This window comes from Penicillium waksmanii, assembly GCF_028829765.1.
Source record: "Penicillium waksmanii strain IBT 27052 chromosome Unknown utg000002l:1.0-3326099.0:1.0-3328782.0, whole genome shotgun sequence".
Taxonomy (NCBI): domain Eukaryota; kingdom Fungi; phylum Ascomycota; class Eurotiomycetes; order Eurotiales; family Aspergillaceae; genus Penicillium; species Penicillium waksmanii.
Genome location: NW_026643249.1, coordinates 3,182,048 through 3,201,077, shown reverse-complemented (window position 1 = coordinate 3,201,077; position 19,030 = coordinate 3,182,048). Strand labels below are relative to the sequence as shown.

General features: G+C 48.6%; 9 protein-coding genes across 9 annotated transcripts; 6 read left to right on the top strand and 3 right to left on the bottom strand.

Moving 5' to 3' along the window:
• Positions 1-858: 858 nt before the first annotated feature.
• Positions 859-2,026, top strand: N7481_002849 (Cytochrome P450 E-class group I; the record flags this gene model as incomplete). The annotated part of the gene is made up of 5 exons (XM_057262068.1): positions 859-969; positions 1,024-1,152; positions 1,202-1,633; positions 1,813-1,831; positions 1,884-2,026. The coding sequence occupies 5 exons, from the start codon at positions 859-861 to the stop codon at positions 2,024-2,026; spliced, it is 834 nt and encodes a 277-aa protein (XP_057127000.1).
• A 1,224-nt stretch (positions 2,027-3,250) lies between these two features.
• Positions 3,251-4,396, top strand: N7481_002848 (NAD(P)-dependent alcohol dehydrogenase; the record flags this gene model as incomplete). Its single annotated transcript, XM_057262067.1, has 2 exons — positions 3,251-3,427; positions 3,491-4,396. 2 exons carry the CDS (start codon positions 3,251-3,253, stop codon positions 4,394-4,396), a joined length of 1,083 nt encoding a protein of 360 aa, XP_057126999.1.
• A 1,512-nt stretch (positions 4,397-5,908) lies between these two features.
• On the top strand, positions 5,909-7,789 carry N7481_002847 (Zn(II)2Cys6 transcription factor; the record flags this gene model as incomplete). The annotated part of the gene is made up of 3 exons (XM_057262066.1): positions 5,909-6,046; positions 6,171-6,822; positions 6,873-7,789. The coding sequence occupies 3 exons, from the start codon at positions 5,909-5,911 to the stop codon at positions 7,787-7,789; spliced, it is 1,707 nt and encodes a 568-aa protein (XP_057126998.1).
• Positions 7,790-7,908: 119 nt separating this feature from the next.
• Positions 7,909-9,438, bottom strand: N7481_002846 (uncharacterized protein; the record flags this gene model as incomplete). Its single annotated transcript, XM_057262065.1, has 6 exons — positions 7,909-8,231; positions 8,285-8,347; positions 8,399-8,753; positions 8,809-9,006; positions 9,063-9,155; positions 9,223-9,438. 6 exons carry the CDS (start codon positions 9,436-9,438, stop codon positions 7,909-7,911), a joined length of 1,248 nt encoding a protein of 415 aa, XP_057126997.1.
• A 449-nt stretch (positions 9,439-9,887) lies between these two features.
• Positions 9,888-11,609, top strand: N7481_002845 (uncharacterized protein; the record flags this gene model as incomplete). The annotated part of the gene is made up of 6 exons (XM_057262064.1): positions 9,888-10,055; positions 10,111-10,378; positions 10,421-11,094; positions 11,141-11,206; positions 11,262-11,347; positions 11,405-11,609. The coding sequence occupies 6 exons, from the start codon at positions 9,888-9,890 to the stop codon at positions 11,607-11,609; spliced, it is 1,467 nt and encodes a 488-aa protein (XP_057126996.1).
• A 292-nt stretch (positions 11,610-11,901) lies between these two features.
• On the top strand, positions 11,902-13,079 carry N7481_002844 (uncharacterized protein; the record flags this gene model as incomplete). The annotated part of the gene is made up of 4 exons (XM_057262063.1): positions 11,902-12,420; positions 12,491-12,630; positions 12,686-12,717; positions 12,775-13,079. 4 exons carry the CDS (start codon positions 11,902-11,904, stop codon positions 13,077-13,079), a joined length of 996 nt encoding a protein of 331 aa, XP_057126995.1.
• A 425-nt stretch (positions 13,080-13,504) lies between these two features.
• N7481_002843 (alpha/beta hydrolase) lies at positions 13,505-14,657 on the bottom strand (the record flags this gene model as incomplete). Its single annotated transcript, XM_057262062.1, has 3 exons — positions 13,505-13,572; positions 13,630-14,295; positions 14,363-14,657. 3 exons carry the CDS (start codon positions 14,655-14,657, stop codon positions 13,505-13,507), a joined length of 1,029 nt encoding a protein of 342 aa, XP_057126994.1.
• Positions 14,658-15,108: 451 nt separating this feature from the next.
• On the top strand, positions 15,109-16,370 carry N7481_002842 (FAD-dependent oxidoreductase; the record flags this gene model as incomplete). The annotated part of the gene is made up of 2 exons (XM_057262061.1): positions 15,109-16,075; positions 16,129-16,370. The coding sequence occupies 2 exons, from the start codon at positions 15,109-15,111 to the stop codon at positions 16,368-16,370; spliced, it is 1,209 nt and encodes a 402-aa protein (XP_057126993.1).
• Positions 16,371-16,726: 356 nt separating this feature from the next.
• N7481_002841 (glycoside hydrolase family 72 protein) lies at positions 16,727-18,514 on the bottom strand (the record flags this gene model as incomplete). The annotated part of the gene is made up of 5 exons (XM_057262060.1): positions 16,727-17,421; positions 17,480-18,208; positions 18,258-18,283; positions 18,344-18,381; positions 18,437-18,514. 5 exons carry the CDS (start codon positions 18,512-18,514, stop codon positions 16,727-16,729), a joined length of 1,566 nt encoding a protein of 521 aa, XP_057126992.1.
• Between the last annotated feature and the right edge of the window lie 516 nt (positions 18,515-19,030).

Sequence of the window (19,030 nt, the reverse complement as noted above, 5' to 3'; positions counted from 1 at the left end):
CGGCACACAACAAGAAGATACTCTACAAGATACTTTATGCTTTAGATCGTTGTTTTCTCGTGTATTTACTCCATGTCGTGTCAATTTTATACATTGAGTGGCCTTCAACCCGGAATACGAGCTCACGGGGGCGTTAGCAATGCATTAATATATACCAGATACTTTGTAGCAATTCTTGGCTCCCACCGTCCGTTGCAGTGCACATACCCTCATCATTATTTCTCACTGGATATAATTGCGTACGACCAAGGCCGACGTTACATCGGCAGTAACAAACAACTGGATGAAGCGATATAAACTGAGTGAGCCATGTCTGAGGCCTTTGGTCACAGAATAATCAACATACCGCAAGATGAGGCATTCAATTGGGCCTATGTCTATCCAATTTTCCATGCCTTGCAGGCATTATTATATTATAGATACAGATTTATTCATTTCGGCTACCTGATCGCACATGTAAATGCACCGGCGCTCTAGATAGCTCCCGGTCTTCCAAAATGTAGACCGGTCGCCGAAAAGTATTCTCACCTTCCCAGATTTCGATAATCCTTCAATGGTTGGTGGGAGCTCATGAATGAATCGCACACATCAGGCAATTTGTTTAGAGAAGGAGTCTTGGAAAGTTCACAGATAGTTTGTCACCTTACAAATCTGTCACTTTTGAAACCATCGATGCCGATTCCGTTTGTAGTCCATCCATTTTAGAGTCCTACTTACCGACTTTTTGATTCCAAATTATTTTTTCGATCGTTTCTTTGCGGTAAAACGTTCTCTCGTTGATGGTTCGATCAATTTGATCCAGATTCAAGTCTTTGGTCTCCGCTCACGAGGAGCGGTGTCCGCCGTGGTGTTGAAAAGATGAATGTTGTGTTAATGCGCAAATTCTGTGAATTTGCAGAGGCAATAAGGCTTGTTGACCTCCCTGTTTTCCTACAATATTACGCTTTTGATGTCATTGGTTCTATTATGGTATGTTTTTGCATCGGAGTTTTGAAACGAAATCGGTCTCTAACAATGTCCCAGATGGATACGAATTTCGATATGATGGAGACAGAAAGGGATCGTAGTGGTCTCCTGCACAAAATCAAAGTTGCCGCGAAACGTCAGATGACCTTCGGTGCCTTTCCAGTCTTACATGTTATACTGGCCAGAGTTGCTGGTTTGCTTAAGATCAAACATTCCGCATAATGAGCTGTTCCAGTTCATCGCGGAATCAAGTAAACAATTTCGTCAGCTCAGCTCAAAGCCCAGTGAGAACCAGATGCCTGAACCGTTCCTCGCCGAACTTTTGGATCTAGAACGGAAAGGGGAAATTAACGAAGAATCTATTTTCAGTTCATATGGTTCCAACGTCATCGCCGGGTCTGGTACTACAGCCACCACTCTAAGTGCGGCTTTCTACTATATATACCGAAACCCGATTGTTCTTAAGAAGCTACGTGATGAGATTGATGCACGGGAACGGGCAGGGCTGTTATCGAATCCAGCTAGATTCAAAGAAGCCCAGCAGATGTCATACCTACAAGCAACAACTGAGGAAACGCTTAGCATGCATCCGGCCGTGGCCCACATATTTCCACGAGAAGTTTCGCATAACGGTGTCATCCTGAGAGGATATAAATTTCCAGCAAAGGTGTGTGGAAAGCTTACTATGTATTACCGGTCGTGTCGATGGAATTAACTCTTCCTTTCAGGCACAGGTTGGCATCAGTGCATGGGAACTGCACTATAATCCAGACCTGATTCATTCCCCGCGAGTTTTCCGTCCTGAAAGATGGTTCGACGACCATGGAAAAACACTGCCAAAAAAAGTTCGGCCTTGAATTTTGCGGTGCGTGAATATCTCTATCGGCCCTTTGCTTTGCGTGACTAATTCCAGTTAGGCGGTGGCTCGCGTATATGCCTCGGCAGGAATATCAGTCTCCTCGAGCTGGCCAAAGTCATTCCTGAGGTGATGCGTCACTTTGATGTTCGCTTCGAAAATCCTAGTCAGGCATGGAAACTTGACGTCGGCTGGCTCACTTAGTCCTCGTACTAGTGCTGGATTGAAAAAAGAAATCATGCGGAGAGGGCTGTTTGAAGGTTGCGTAACATGTCACGTATTGCATACCTCATTTTGTCTTTCATTGTGGCCCTAAGCGGAGAATTGCGCTTCTGATAATATTAGGTTAGTGGCCATGAGGCGCTCTGGTTATTGTGTTGGATCGTGAAAGCTCCAGACATCAGCCAGCCTATAGTATATATCCAAAAACGCGCTGCATGCCTGATTAGTGGCACCTTGGAAACAAGATCCGCTAAAGCATTAAACGCGGGCCTGCACCGCCTATCGGTCGCTCTGAGTTTGGAGTGACTTGCCAAGAAACCTCCCTACGCATACGAGCTAGACCTAGATTTTCAGCTCCTAGAACTCTGCCATGACGCCGCTCAGTCTAAGAACGGCAGTCGAGCGGATGGACACCGAGAGGAGCTCAGACCTGAAAGAATAATTGGTGTCTTATCAAAGCCCCACCGTACTTTTCCCGAAAATCCTCCACTCCTTGCGATGCAACAATTCTCTGTAGGCGGAGGCGGTCAGAAGAGCCCTAACAAAATGTCTCCGGCTTCAATTATGGGGCTTATCAAGAAACCGTAAAACAAGGGAGGACGGCAAGTCCGGCCCGACACAACTCGAATTTTGACACACCGCACCGAAATTGTTTACCTCGGACGATTCCACCAAGGTGTCGTCACTGCGAACTCCAAAGCTAATCCGCCACATCGACACCTCAGGATTCAATTTTCTGGCCCGTGGCGGCTCATGATTGGATAAATATAACTAAACCGGGTCTTCAAAATCTTAAACTGGTAATAGAGACGCACTAGCACCGCGCTGACGCTGCTTGCTAATTTACAGTGCTGATGCCGCCCTTTGCCGCTTACCTCCGATTTGTGCCAGTCATCCACAGCCACTCATCTGCGACAACATGACTCGACCGGGTCCACTTCGAATTGTGCGCGGACATAAACCAGTCTTAAAACCGTGATGACCTCCCGATTTCTGGTTCAGATCCACGAGTGGACCCTCGATTACTACTGCAGAAGGCCAGCGAAAGACCGAAGGGTCAAAAGGATCCAGAAAATTCCACAATGGATGGAGCTAGCTATGACGCCGAGGAATTGCAGTGTATAAAGGCCCCGGTCTTCCCCCAGCAGCTAACTTTCTTGACACAATTGAGCAACATTTATCTCATTTCGATCACATTCATCAATCATGGGTTCTACCGATTACAAGTTTGAGGGCTGGATGGGCCTCGATGCCAGTGCTGCTCAGGGCAACATGAAGTGGCAGGAGTTTGAGCCCAAGCCCTGGGAGGAGACCGATGTTGATATCCAAGTCACTCACTGTGGTATCTGCGGTTCCGATATGCACACCTTGCGCAGTGGATGGGTACGTGGAATTGAGATTTGTTTTTAATCTAGAGGCCCAAGCTAATATGTTACACTATTCTAGGGTCCCACTACCTACCCCTGCTGCGTTGGCCACGAAATCGTCGGCAAAGCTATCCGTGTCGGATCCAAGGCCACCGGCGACATTAAGATTGGCGACCGCGTCGGTGTTGGCGCTCAGAGTGGCTCGTGCCAGAACTACGATGGAAACTGCGAGGCCTGTGCCAACAGCCTGGAGCAGCACTGCAACCGTATGACCGGAACATACAATGGAACATTCTTGAACGGTGGCAAGTCCTACGGAGGATATGCCCTGTACAACCGCTCGCCATCACACTTCGTTATCAAGATCCCCGACGCCATTCCCTCGGCCGAGGCTGCTCCCATGCTCTGTGGTGGCATCACCACTTATTCTCCCCTCCGCCAGCACGGTTGCGGCCCCGGTAAGAAGGTCGGTATCGTCGGTGTCGGTGGACTGGGTCACTTTGGTATTCTATTTGCCAAGGCCCTGGGCGCCGACAAGGTTGTCGCTATCTCACGCAAGGCCAACAAGAAGGAGGATGCGCTCAAGCTGGGAGCCGACGCCTATATCGCCACCGATGATGATGAGGACTGGGCCAAGCATCACAATCAGTCTTTGGACCTGATCATCTCGACTGTTTCCTCGTCTAAGATGCCTATTACTGGATACTGCCAACTTCTGCGCACCCGTGGAACCTTTGTTCAGCTGGGCGCCCCCGAAGATGGTGGTCTTGAGATCCCTGCCTTCAGCTTGATCGTTCGGGGTATCAAGCTCGGTGGCTCTCTAATTGGTAGTCCCGATGAGATCCGCGAAATGCTGGATCTCGCTGCCACGAAGGGTATTCACCCCTGGATCGAGGAGAGGCCCATGGAGGAGGCCAACCAAGCCATTCTGGACATGGATGCGGGCAAAGCTCGCTATCGCCTTGTGCTTGCCAACAAGTGGTAAATGCAAAATGTGTCATGAGTTAAGCAAAATATAAATATAGATACCTGAATAGAGCAATATCATGAATTAGTGACGAATTACAATCGGAATCCTTCTCATGAATGTAAGATGCCGAGGATGAAGTTAGAACTTTTGCCCTCAAAACACTACATTGGAATGATCCTCAACACAGTATTGGAAAAGAGAAATGAAGCACTGTAATGGTTGTGCTACTAAGGCCCAGTCATTTCGCAACGCCGAAGACTTCGCCGTATAGACCTCCGTCCAGACCCCTTAGTACATTACCTCAAGTCCCACCTTGACTTCATAAATTCAAGGCAGATAATCAATAATACCATCGAATGCAGTAAAGGGGTTGCAAGGACTCTAGATAAAATTATGGAACACATCCCTGTTGACGCCTAATGCCACAGGCATCGACGCCAAGCCCCTCCCCCTTTTCCCTTCTCTCTGACCATCCCATCTCCACCTTCACCCTCAGACATCTTTATCATCATCACGTTGTAAAGTCCGTATTTGTCATTTGCTGTTCTTGCCGCCAGTCCTGCCATTCCTGTGTTTTCATAAGACTCGCCGATTTCACTTGTTGACTTTGGATTAGGCACGTACCCGTGACCAGACCGCGAGGAGCCATTGTACTCTTATCTTCTCCATGCTATTATTTATTCACCATTTGATACGAGTCACGGCTGCTCTATATCGGTGAAAAGCCTGGGTGGGAGGGTTGCTCGATACATCGAGGCGTCTCCTTTTTGGTCCAGCGAATATCGTAATACACTGTGACCACCAACCACATCGCCAAATCTGCCTTGAAACTTGAAAAAAGAAGGTTCCTGTTCATGCGCCCTGTGCCCAAATTTCCTGTTCTGCTAAGTTTCATACTAGTACTTCCCATGGCGGCCGGATTCATGTTTATCATTAAAATTTTGATCAGTGGATTTATTTCCAAGGTTATCAAGCCACATTCTGTTGACGTCCCCACTTTCAGTAATAACTTGAAATGAAACAGAATTGGGAATTATATATCCTTGGTTATCTCCAGTGTGCCGAGTCTATGACCATATCCAAGTTTCACGTCACTCTGGGTCCCTTCCTTAAGAGATACGGACTCAGAGTAGTAGTATAGTACCAGAGGCAAGGAATCAGCCCGTGCCTACTCTACTAGTATTGAAACCCCATCCCAAGTTTATTGTTGTAGCTCGCGACTAATAATTTCCTTGGCAATCTCAGAATGGAAGTTGTCCGCTCGGTTTGTCTTTGTCGCCGAGTGCCGAAATCCGGGGAAACTTATCATTTCCCCGCACTCGGTCAATTTCACACCTTGGACTCTAACAGACACTCCAACACCCCACTAACCCTCGCACTAGGCTCATTAAAGTCTAGAATGCACCCCGTGGACCGCCGCTACAGTCTGCTTATCATTCAGCCCGTCGGATCGGAACTCTCCCCGATAAGAAGTCCGTCGCTTCTCCCCCTCGTTTGGTTTCTGCTGGAGTGACACCTCCCCCCGCCATGAGTACGCCTGGTCGAGTCTGTGCTCGCTGCGCACGCATTGTTAGTGCTGCATCTCGAAATCCGCGCCATGGACAAAGGCTAATTTTCAATAGAAACAACGATGCGACGGCAGTCAGCCGTGTTCACGGTGTAAACGTACGTTTCAGCTATCCTGCTCGCCAGCACCTGAAATCCCAATGGTCACTGACTTTCTTTAAAACAGGCCTTGGACATACCTGCAAACCACGAAGCCCCACAGAGCAAGAACCCGGACTAGCAGCGGCATCGCGACGGCCCCGTGCATCGCGGTCCCGCGGCGGCTGTTTGTCCTGCAAGGCGAGGTAGATCGATATTTGGAGTGGAGCATAGCATCTTGTCGGAAGCTAATTGGGTTCATAGGAAGAAGAAGTGCGATGAAATACAACCGCGATGCAGTGATTGTCGACGCCTGAACCTTCCTTGTCAGTGGTCACCCAGTATCGAGACGACAAATGACCCGAGCGACTCTTCATCACCAGAGTCCCATGCGACCGAGCCACCCTGTACCGACCTGGTCGAACTATCCGACGGTGATCGGATCATTTCCACCTATATTACCCCGGACGATGACGAAGAGTTTATCGCCACGCTCTTTCCACACCCTTTCCGCAAGCAAAACGCGGTGGTGCTCCCTATCGACCGTCCCCTGCTATCAGCGAATCCATATCTGAACAGTGAAGAGGACCGATCACTGTTCAACCACTATATCCACGTCGTATCTCGCGCGCTCTCCCGATCTCATGATACCGATCGGAACCCATTTCTGGTCACACTGTTACCATTGGCGGCCGCATCGGATGCGGTAACTAGTGTCATCCTTAGCTTGAGTGGATGCCACTGGAGGAGAGTTTATCCCAGCATCTGGGGATGCGCTCTAAAGCGACAGGGCAAAGGTTAGTTACATTCAGGAGCGAATTTGAAATTGGAGCTAATGGTTTTCTAGCACTGGCACAGGTAAATAGACTACTGGGACAACCTGATCGTCATTCCATCTTCGAAGCATGCGCAACCGTGTTGCTGCTATGTTTAACAGAGCTCTTTGATGGGACATCCCGAGTGTGGAAATGGCACTTGAAGGCCGCGAGTGCAATTCTCAAATCACCAGCCTTTCGATCACTCGTTTCAACAAATGAAATGAATTTTTGCATCAGTCTGTTCCATTACCTTGACTCGATGTCAACAATCTCTCGCTGCAAGCCCCCACTTCTCCATGACAGCGATAGCATGATGGAATTGACAACCTCCTTCCGTCGAGATAGTATCCCGACACAAGAGCGCACCCAATCTACCGACGCTATCTACGGAATCTCCCCGGCCCTCTTCGACATTCTAGGAATGGTAAACATTCTAGCCAATCACCGTAGCAAGCGCGTCGACGAGCTATCCGAAATTGGCTTCCGAGCTGCGGCTACACAAGTGGAAAGTCGGATCGACGAGTGGCGCGCGGATCATGATCGGAGCGCGGAACAGGAACTTGATACGGAGCGCGCTACCACTGCATTTGAGTGGGCGATTCGCTTGCGATTGCATCAAGTTGTCGAGGGCTACGACCCACTTCACGAATTTGTGGAGCACGCGGTTTCGACGATACTAGATGCGGTGCAGCTAGTCCCATATGCTAGCAGTGTTGAGGGCTGCCTTCTGTTCCCTCTCGTTATTTCCGGTTCCAGCAGTATCAGCATTGAGAGGCGAATGATAGTGAAGGAACGTCTCATGGTGATGGAGAATACCCTTGGTTTCAGCCATATCCAACACGCCCGACAGCTTTTAGAAACTGTCTGGAGTGGCACAGCCCATGCATCCGACATGAACTGGGCTGCTGTTAGGTATAGCCAGTTTCCAGGAGTTGTTTTCATCTAGGCAATGGAATAATGGGATTTTTGAATTTCTATGCAAGGAGCATATCCTTTTGCAAGCAGAGCTTATGGTCACATCTCAAATTCAAATGTACTAATATCTGAGAATTCTATGGACAGAAATTACAAATCAGCCTTCTTCAGCTCTGACACAAGCTCGGCCAAATGGTCTCGCATGTTATATCCGCAGACCTCCTCGATCGTCAATTTTCCTGGACGGTCTGACGAAGAGCTCCAGCCAATACGTTCACTCAAATCTTCACGAGCCCGGAAACTCGCTTCCTGTACCCGGGTAGCGCGAGGCTTGCGTAGCTTCTCATAAAGAGCCAAGCCCTCAGTTGTACTGTAGGTCTCGCGAAAGTTCTTGTTGAAGACAATTCCCAAAGCACCAGCATCCTCAAACGCCATGCAAGAACCTTGAGACTGGTCGGGCATCATGGGGTGTGCTATTTAACTGGTCAGCATTTCAAGGGCCTGGAAAAATGGATTCAAAACATACCTGCATCTCCAAGAAGGCAGACCTTGCCCTTGGCCCAGAACGGATATGGCTGGTGTCTATACACTAGAGGGATAATCAGTATTGTCAGTGCCAGTTCAGGGATGAATAACATACAGCGCCACATCTTGATATCTTCAGCATTGAGCATCAACTTTTGCATTCTAGGATCCAGGTCAGGGAATGTCTCGACTAGCTGCTCCGGTGTTGCGCCGATATCCCAGCCGTCTTCGCGGAGGTTATTAAACGACGCCGGGTAGAAGCAGTAACAGCTCACGACCTCGCCATTACTGCAAGGTGACATGACAATCTTGTTGATTCCATATCCACCCCAGTATTCAATAGCTTCGTTAGAAATATAGTCGTCTAGACCGAGAGACCGAAGTTTATCGGCACCGATAATGCATCTATAGCAGCAAGAGGTCGACATTTCGAATTCGGGAGTAATTCCAATGAGCTCTCTCGTCGCCGACTAGAAGTGATAATTAGCGAATGAGATCAAACATTTGAGCATAAGAGCAACTTACCCTAATTCCGTCGGCAGCCACGATAATGTCGGCAGTTGTTTCGACTCCGTTCTCAAACTTGATCTTTCCATCTTCAGCGCTGACCTCGACCGCCTTGTGATTAACCTTCAGGACACAGGGAGGACCCTCGCCTGGTTCTTCAAACGCAGATTTAATGAGCTCTTTGTGAATATCAATTCGGTGAAAATTGTTATAGTCCTGTGATCATCAGCTGCTATCTACATTGTCTTCGCGAACCATGCATTGTTGCGTACCGTGCCAAATTTGGACTTGTAATCGCCCAGGGGATATGTGCTTTGCACTTCACCATCAGACCAACTGTGCATGATCAATTGCTTTAGAATAACCTATTTTCAAGTTAATCAAAAAAAATTCTCAACTATCCCCTCTACTCCTCTTTTCCGCTGAACTTACTGGCTTGGCCGCTTTCACATCCACACCCCACTCTTCCAAAAAGCGCGATCCATTCGACGCGGCACTCAAAGATGCGCCAACCTCCCCGGCAAAATCATATCTTTCATAGACAGTCACAGCGTGCCCTTGGCGACGCAAGGCGACAGCAGCACCAAGTCCGCCGAGGCCGGCGCCGATGACGGCAATTTGAAGTGGCGAGTCGGTACGCGAAGGCATATTTTCTCCGATAGATGAGTTTTGAACTGACATCAAGAAGCAGAACGAGGTTTCTCAAACCTCAAATATATACATATTCCAACACTGAAGCTATTCCCTCGCGTCGGATGCCCGTTCCCACCCAAAAACATCTCCCAAGGATGACCACGATAAGCGACGGAAGTCTCCGCTATCTATGCGACGGCTGCATTTTGTGGCGTCTCCGCAGCCGATCCTTGCTTCTATCATCTTCGCCGCTGTCGCCGAGGCGGAACCAATCAGCAGCTTGTGATACGTTTGTCCGGGGAAGTTGACAGTAGTTCCTGCTGCTGACTATCTCCCTGTGTTCTGGTATCAAAGCTTCCCCGTCCCGTTAATAAAACGCTCGTTGTGCAACGCCATGCCTGCATGCTCACCACCCCCTTGAACTGATATCCGAACACTTTCGCCAATATTTGAGTATATTAATCATGGAGAAGAAGAATGAACTGGAGGACAAACTCGATTCACCCGAGGATTGCTCCCTGGGTACTTTGACGATGGATGACAAGAGATTGCTTCGCAAAGTGGATTGGCACATCTTGCCCATCATGTTCTTCACATACTTTCTACAAATGATTGACAAGATTTCCATCAACGTGTGTTTTGTCCCATCCCTTTCTCCTTCAGCCGCAAGCTACTGACACCAGGAAGTATGCGAATGTGATGGGCCTTCAGGGCGATTTGGGGATGTCTGGAAATGACTTCTCCTGGCTGGCAACTGCTTTCTTCATCGCTTATGCAGTGGCAGAAATTCCCCAAGGAGCTCTGCTACAGCGATTCCCAGTCTCCAAAGTTCTCGGAGTCAACGTGTTTTGTTGGGGTATCATTCTTTGCTGTTCATCGGCGACCAAAAATTTCAGCGGAATGCTTGCCTTGCGTGTTCTTCTTGGTTTGATGGAGGCAGTTATCGGCAAGTCACGTAACCTCCGATATTCCATACCATAAACTAATTTCACACCAGCTCCATCGCTTACCATGTACACGAGTATGTGGTATACCCGCGCAGAGTCGACACCGCGATATGGATTTTGGTATTGTGGTCTTGGTATGGGCCAGCTTGTCGGCGGGTTAATTTCTTTCGCTGCTCAACACGCACCTGCAAACTTGTCATTTGGTGGGTGGCGCATCATGTTTGTGGCAATTGGCGCCGTGAATATTCTAGCATCGCTCCTGGTTATCTTCGTTCTCCCAGAAAGTCCTGCTAAAGCCAAGTTTCTGAGCGAAGCCGAAAAGCAGCGCATATCTCAACGACTGTCACAGGATCAGGCCGGTGTTGGTGACAAAGTCTTCCGCTGGCGATCAGTTCTAGAGGCCTTTGCAGATATGCAAACCTGGCTATTGGTTTTGCTGACAATCCTCATTACGATACCTAGTGGTGTAATCACCACATTTTCAGCCATTTTGATTCTAGGATTCGGATACAACTCAAAGGAGAGTGCGCTATTGAATATGCCCAGCGGGATTGTCAGCATAGTGTCTACAATGGCCTCTACATATGCCATTGCAAAGGGGTTCTCGAGATGGCTAGCAATTGACATTTTGCTGATTCCAACTCTCCTGGGCTCCTGTCTTATGTCCTTTCTTCCAAGTGAGAATAAGGGAGGCTGCTTAGCTGGTATTTATTTGGTCAACACAGTATGTTCTCTTTGGGTTTCTAATTTGATATCGCTGACATGCCCAGACCGTTGCTCCGCTTGGTATAATATATGCTTGGACGGGTGCCAACTTCAATGGATACACCATGAAGGTATGGCACAAGTTCGCCTGCTACTAGTAACTGCCAGCTTATCTGACATGAATAGGTCTCGGGTGCGGCGATTGTATCGGCTGCATTCAGTATCGCCAACATCATTGGCCCTCAAACATTCCAATCTAAGGACGCTCCCCGGTAAGGAAGATCCATAAATCTCTCCAATTGGTCTATAATATTGACTCTTTCTATCAGGTACATTCCAGCCAAGATCACACTGGTCGCTGTCAACGCAGCTGCCATTGTTGTATCCACAACCCTTCGGATGCTGTATTCCCGTCGGAACTCTACCGCGGATCGCCTGGGGACTCCAGCAAGGAGCAAAATGGAGGCTCGTCTAAGTAGCAAGAACCATACGAACGATGTTCACGATGACGCGAACTTTCGTTATGTGCTTTGAGTGGATTAAATTATTTGTCTAAGATAGTTTTATGGTTTCCGTGTAAATTGATAGCAATTCAAATTGAGAAGGTATCGTCTAAACTTGGGTCCATTTCGTATTCATTCGGTAAGACATTCTAAATACATAAACGCGGGGAAATGGGAAACAAGGCCAAAGTCGTAATATTTTCGACTCCACTATCTATCCGACGGCAGCGGGTGGGTTTGTCCGATCGGTCTCTAGGAGTTCAAAATATAAGAATCGAACATTGAACACTCCTGTACAAAATCAATATCACTGTTGAACCAAGATGGCTCCTATTGATTCCGGATCTCTTGTACTTGTGACTGGTGGTAACGGCTTTATCGCTGCCCACTGCATCGCTACTCTTCTTCGCTCCGGTTACAAAGTCCGAGCGACCGTTCGATCAGCTGAAAAAGGCGATTCGACACGAGAGTCACTCAGCGCCGCGGGTGTGAGTGTGAGCGATCTTGGAGGCTTAGAATTTGTCGTTGTTCCCGATCCGACCGATCTTCAAAGTCTCTCGTCTGCCTTGCAGGATTGCCAAGCTGTACTACACTTAGCATCGGCTTTCAACTACGATGCGGTCCCAGCAGAATTTGAAGAAAAGTTGATGATGCCGGCACTCAAGGGTACACAAGTAGTCTGTGAGGCAGCCGCACAGCAGTCAACTGTACGACGAGTCGTCATCATGTCAAGTTTTGCAAGTGTTTATGACGCTAGTCTGGGACTTCAGCCTGGCCGTGTATACACGGAGGAGGATTGGTGTCCGTTGACCTATGAGGACGGCGTTAATGCATCGGCTGTTGTGAGTTTTTTGTTTTTTTTTTCATTCTTTCCTCTCATCAATTTTTGAATATTTTTCTAATTCAAATCAGCCCATCGCCTATCGCGCCTCAAAAGTTGTCGCCGAGCGAGCGGCCTGGGATTATGTGCGAGATCACCAAGTGAACTACCAGCTTGTTACACTCTGCCCTGGGATGGTATTCGGGAAGATGATCCACCCTATTTCATCTTTGTCGCAGCTGAACGCTAGTAATCAAATTGTGTGGGGGGGTACTGAATGCAGGCAGAGATGGAGAAATTCCACCTACCAAGGCGCCCGGTATGTCCGAATTCCGCATCCTTCCAAACTGTTACTTTACTCATCGAGAATATTTAGTATGGGTTGATGTTGAGGACCTAGCGGAAGCTAGTATGAAGGTTTTGAGCTATCCAGCGGCCAGTCACGACCGTTTCTTGGTTACACAGGCATCGTACGACACCCAAGAGATTGCTGATGTCGTTCGTGCACAGCTTCCAGACAGACATCAAGCCCCGCTTGGTGAGCCAGGAAATCGCCTCGCTCACACACATTATTCCTGCGATTCTTCCAAAGCAGAGAAGGTGCTCGGTCTCAAATTCAAGGGGCTAAAAGAATCAATTATTCCCTTGGCCGAACAGCTGTATGACATGGCAAAGCTTTGAGTTACAGGATAGACAGCGAGTGACAATATACTAGTATCTTCTAGAGTATAAAAATAAATAAACACTTTGTCTAAAAAGTATGGTTCTAGCATCCAGCCCGGCAGAAGTAGTCTGAAACAACATTTGGCTGAACTTGCCTGCTATTCCGATGGACTAAAATGGCCATGATATCGAAGCTCTTGCTCCTATACTGCTTTGATCTTTCCAAACACCGTCATGTGTTCATAGATAGGCAACCCGCGATTATTAATATTTTTGTCACGGTCGGCTGCTACAACAACCACCAAAACATTGCCTCTGACATCGTCCCCCATATCGGTGCGTAATCTTATACGATGGAAAATACGGGTCACATTTGCTGGGAAATTGGGTAGAACTTGATGTGAACTGTCTATACCGAGGACTAAACATATAAGAATTATCATTCAAGCGTGGAGCGTAGCCTTGATGTGATCTGCCGTCATATCAATAAACTCCTTCGCCTGCCACAAATCTGTTACACGAGTTAGAAAACGCCTTCTCGTATTTGTAGTTAACTTCCAAAACTTACCCTTATCCATGTGCATAAAGGGGTGAGGAACACCCGCGAACCGTTTTTGAATAACCTCGTTTCCACCCTCAATCAGCTTGCGTGCATACGCCTCGCCCTCATCGCGCAGAGGGTCACATCCAGCTGTGTAAATAACCGTCTTGGGAAGGCCGGCGAAGCTGGGTGCTTGCAGAATATCAGCGTACCACTTCACAGCAGCCAATTGCTGCCCACGAATTGGACCCTCCGCCGCGATGCTTTGCCACTTCAAATTATCGAACCACTTCAGCCGAGCCCAGTTCAGTGTAGGTGCGTGCTCCATTTGGTGCATCGATTCCCATGGTGCATCAGACGCCGAGTTGTATTTTGAAATATCATCGACCACAGGCGTTCCCACAGCGACTAGTTTCAGAGGAATATTGTTATCGCGAGCGAGATGGGCGCAGACCAAGGCGATATTGGCACCGGCGGAGACTCCTCCCAATGAAATGCGCGTTGGGTCGATTTTGAATCGGTCGGCTCCTTTGGCGAAGATGTGTTGTAGGGCCGCAAACGAATCTTGTACTCCGATTGGGAATGCAAACTCTGGCACCAATCGGTAGTCCACGTCTATCACGCAAACATTGGCCTTGACGCAGATGTGTTTGCAAATGTGGGATTCGGTGTCGAGATCACCCAATCCCCAACCTAGTTTCGAGTCAGAGACAGCTTTCGATGGGATAGTGGGATAATTCGGTTGATGCTTTTCACATACCTCCACCGTGGAAATCAATGTGTACCGGCCATGGACCAGGTGATGCAGGCTCATACACCCGCACTGGAATAGATTCGCCGTTGTGGCCAGGAACCTCGCTATCGTAGACTCGTGCGCATTCTGGTGCAGGTCCAGTACCATAGGAGTAAAGAACCGAATATTTTGTTCGTAGAACCGACAAATCGATTGGTCCAGCCGGGGTATTGGCGACGTGTTTGTTATAAAGATCAACAAACACTGGGTCGAGGTGGGGAAGGACAGAGGGGTGGATGGGGTTGAGAGCTTCGTGCGACATGGTGACTGTGTTGAGGCGATGACGAAGTGAAGTTGTTGAAGAATATTATATATCTTAGCATTGATTCGAGCTGTTTCTCAAAGGTGTCAAATTGTGTCGTCACATCGTCGGGAGATACACAGCCCCGCGCCGTCGCATTGGCTCACGTAGCCGAACCGTCGGAAGCCGATTTTGAAGCCGTGGGAAATTTCCTGTGGATACGCGATAGCCCCGGACCCCGCACGTTATCTATGCGACGGAATTCTAATAAAGTCGATTGTGAAGTTTTCTTGGACCGCGACAACAAGAATGGGGATTGTTAAAGCCTTACAGCCTCAGGCATCCAGGTTACCCACGCCATTAGAAGGAGCTTCTTCCCTTCACATCTATCCAATACACACATTTTCCTCCGATCTCATTCCCCAGATACTATTGAACGCTAGTAATCAGGGATCTCATAATTGTCGCTACCATGGATCCTGTACTGATTGTTGGCGCCGGTATTGTGGGCTTGACCCTTGGACAAGCTCTGAAGCAGAAGAATATCCCCTTCGAAATATTTGAACGCGATGAAACTCCCGATGCACGTGGCCAGGGGTGGGCCATCACCTTACACTGGGCCTTGGAGTATATGCACAAGATGCTCCCCCAGGACACCCTAAAGCGTATCCAAGACGTTCAAGTGGATCCAGATGTTGCGCTCAACGACAATGGCAATTTTTTATTCATCAACCTCGAAACCGGAGAGCCAAAATACAAAATTCCACCAAGCGTCCGGTGGCGCGTGAATCGCGAAAAGGTGCGGCGCGCGTTGCTTCATGGAATCGAAGACCATGTTCACTGGGGCCGACGAGTGGTCAGTGTCAACCTGCCCGAGGATATAACCAAAGTGCAGTTGGTTTTCGCCGATAAAACGACCTTGACCGGACGTCTTGCTATCGGTGTCGAGGGTAGCCGATCGATGGTGCGACAGATTTTACGACCAGATGCATTTGACAATGTGCCAGTTGGAATCAATTTCACGGGTGTTGCAGTTGATTTGACGCCCATGGAGATTAAGCCTTTGCGCGACATGGACCCTTTGCTGTTCCAGGGCTGCCATCCACCAACAGGAGCCTTCTTTTGGTTCTCAATGCTTGAGACACCCAAGGTAAATGGGACTGCGGGAACAGAGACCGAGCGCTATCGAGCTCAAATATGCATGTCCTGGCCTGAGAACACACCAGAAGACAAAGTGGCCGGTACTAATGAGGCCCGGCTGGCCAATATGAAGAGACGTGCCCAGGGGTTCGTACCATTCTTACAGCAGGCTGTTGAGCGGATCCCTACTGGGACAGCCGTCACGGAGATCAAGCTAGCAGATTGGGAGTGCCTTGAGTGGGACAACCATGATGGTCGTGTGACTCTAGCTGGGGATTCAGCGCATGCAATGACAATGTGTTAGTATTCATAGTACGCCACAAACTGCATCACTCACTAATATTATCTGCAGATCGAGGAGAAGCGGCAAATCATGGTCTGCTAGATGCTTATCATCTGTCAGAGGCCATTGGAAAAATCTACTCTGGATCTTCCCTGGCATCTGAGGTCATCAACGAGTTCGAAACAGAGATGAGGGAACGGACAAGTCGGGCTGTGCGCCTCAGTCGACAGGCTTGTCGAGATGCACATGACTGGATGAGATTGGATGAGACATCTGCGATTTTAACCAAGAGGGCTATTGCAGGGAAATAAACCTTCCATTCTCGCTTTACTACAGATGCCAAATCAGTTCAGAATTTGGAAAGGGAATTCTCTTAGCAAAACAGAATTTTCGATCTCAAAAGATTCAATTGTTCTATGAGATGACACGGGTGAAATTTTGCTACTAGAAATTAACTATACCATGTAGCGTGCATAAGGAAATGGATTCAATCGAGTAATATGAACACCAGCCAGCTATATTCTCACAGCATGACTACCAATTCCAGATATAATTAGCCATATGGAAAGGAAAATCAGTCTATTTGGCTGAGTCAAGTAGTAAATTACCGAAAGAAATCAAAGACAAGAAAATAATCCATAGCAATCGAAAGAACGTCGATTCGCAATCACAGAGCGACCATACCAACACCGGCCAGGAGAGCGGTAACGATGTAGGCAGCGATCTGGAAAGATCCGAAAGAAGCACTCGAGTGAAGGCCGATGGGAGAAGCGAAGCTGGATGAAGTGGAGCTAGAGCCAGAGCCAGAAGTAGCAGTGGCCTCGGTGGAAACAGTGCCGGTTCCAGCAGTTCCAGCCTCCTTAATCTGGGCAGAACAAGTACCAGTGGCCTTGGTGGTAGCTTGAGTAGTAGCAGATCCCTTGAATGAGCAGGCAGATGCCTCATTATTCTGCTCGCTGTAGTACTTGTTCAGAGCGAAAGCGAGCTGGTCCTTAACGCCACACATGCTGTAGGCACCATAATTGCCAGTGGTCGCGTTGGAGTCCAGGCCACCGCAATCAGTGTAGCCGCAAACAACACCCAAAAAGGTACCGTATTTAGCCTCACTGACGCTGTCGCTCACAACACAAGCTGCCTCATTGGCAATACAGTCGCAAAGGGTGGAATCTGGGGTCGGGGGAAGGGGAGAAGCTTCAGCCAGCCAGGTCGAGTCCACAGTCGGGCAAGCTTGCAGGACAGTGTTGGTCGGAGTATAAGAAGCCTTGTTGGTACCGGTAGGAGAGGCAGTGGCAATATGCTTGGAGTAGGAGGTGAAGTCCGCCAACTTGCTGACACTAGTGCTGTCAACCACAGATACGAGACCTGGATGTAAGATCGAATTAGCTTTCAGTCCGTATTTGACAATGAAGATTGAACGAACCGTAGTCGTTTGCCTCTTGGAAGTACATGTAGACAATACCACCAGACCAGACCTCGGCCATAGTGTCGCCGTAAAGGGCGGTAACCTCAGTGAACGGACGAGGTTGAACGTCGTTGCAACCATACTCCGCAAAGAACACAGGAGCAGTGTAATTGCGGAACTCCTCAGTTCGGGTACTGTAGCCAGACTTCTCATAGGTGGAGTTACCACACCAGGAGTAAACGTTGTAGCCCCAGAAATCGATGGTCTCATCATCATTCTCACAGTCCAGGTAGTTGGCGAGGTTAACGCGAATGTTGGTAACATCAGCAGTGGCATATCCAATACCCATGCTACGGTATCCCTTCTGCTTGATATAAGTCTTCATATCACGGACAGAGGCCTTAACGTAGGCGCTAGCATCGGTGGTGGCGGCAGTGTTAGAGATCTCATTACCGGCGAAGAAACCGATGGTGTTGTTGTACTGCTGAAGCTCGTCGATGACACTGGTGTAGCGGGAGTAGAGGCTAACCTGCCACTCAGGGTCGGCACGGTTAATGGAACTGTTGGGGGACGACAGATCAGAGATGAGATAGATGCCCGCATCTTGGAGAAGCTTCATGCACGCGGTGTGGTCGGCGTCGGGGTTGATGTAGTAGGTCCGAATGACATTGGTGCGCAGCTCCTTCATGATAGGAACATCACGCTCACAAGCGGTGGCATCGGCCAGAGGATCCTCGCTGTTGGAGTCTGTCCGAGTCAGTATCACGGCTTATGCGTTGGATGATAGCAAGCCTACATTGATAAGCAACACCGCGCATGTAACTGCGATACAATCAGTACTCGTTATGGTAGATTCGGCTTCAGAGGCGCATAGAAACATACAATTGAGTGTCATTGCTAGAGTAAAAGAATTTGGAGCCCTGTTGCGGTAGGGTTAAAATGCTGCATCGGTCTGCATCTGGGGTATGAGTTTACCTTGATAGTAATGGGGTCCATTGTGCTAGCCACAGCGGCCGTGGCAAAGGTCGCCAGTGACAACAAAGAAAACTTCATGGTGGCCGTGTATTGGGCGAATCAATTTGACGCCGGTTGTAAATATAGCGAGTGAACGGAGGATGCCTCCAAAAAGGGTTCGAATACGAGCGAAAGAAGAGGAACGAAGGATGATTAGAAAAGAGTGAATGTCAACGTTCGTTAGAACTGATGAGAATGGAAATCAATGTCAGAGGAGAAGAAGCACCCCGGGTGGCTTTGCCTCCCATGTCCATTAATAGTTTCTAGTGTGATTCCTATTGTCCTGATTTGCTACTTTGCCCCTGACAACATGAGGGGGACGCGTATAGCCGACCCAGCCAGCATCCACCGAGCTAATGGCCAAAGAAATCACCGGTCCCTCACAAACACCAGACTTGGGCGGGTGCCCGGATGTCAACTTTTCCTAGTTGGAGATGATGGATTGATGGACCGCGTCAACCAGCATTGCTAGGGCTAATTTAGATACGAATCGGTTCACTAGTCCCGAACAATCGATATCGGCCAACCAATAGTACTCCACCCAACTCAAAATTG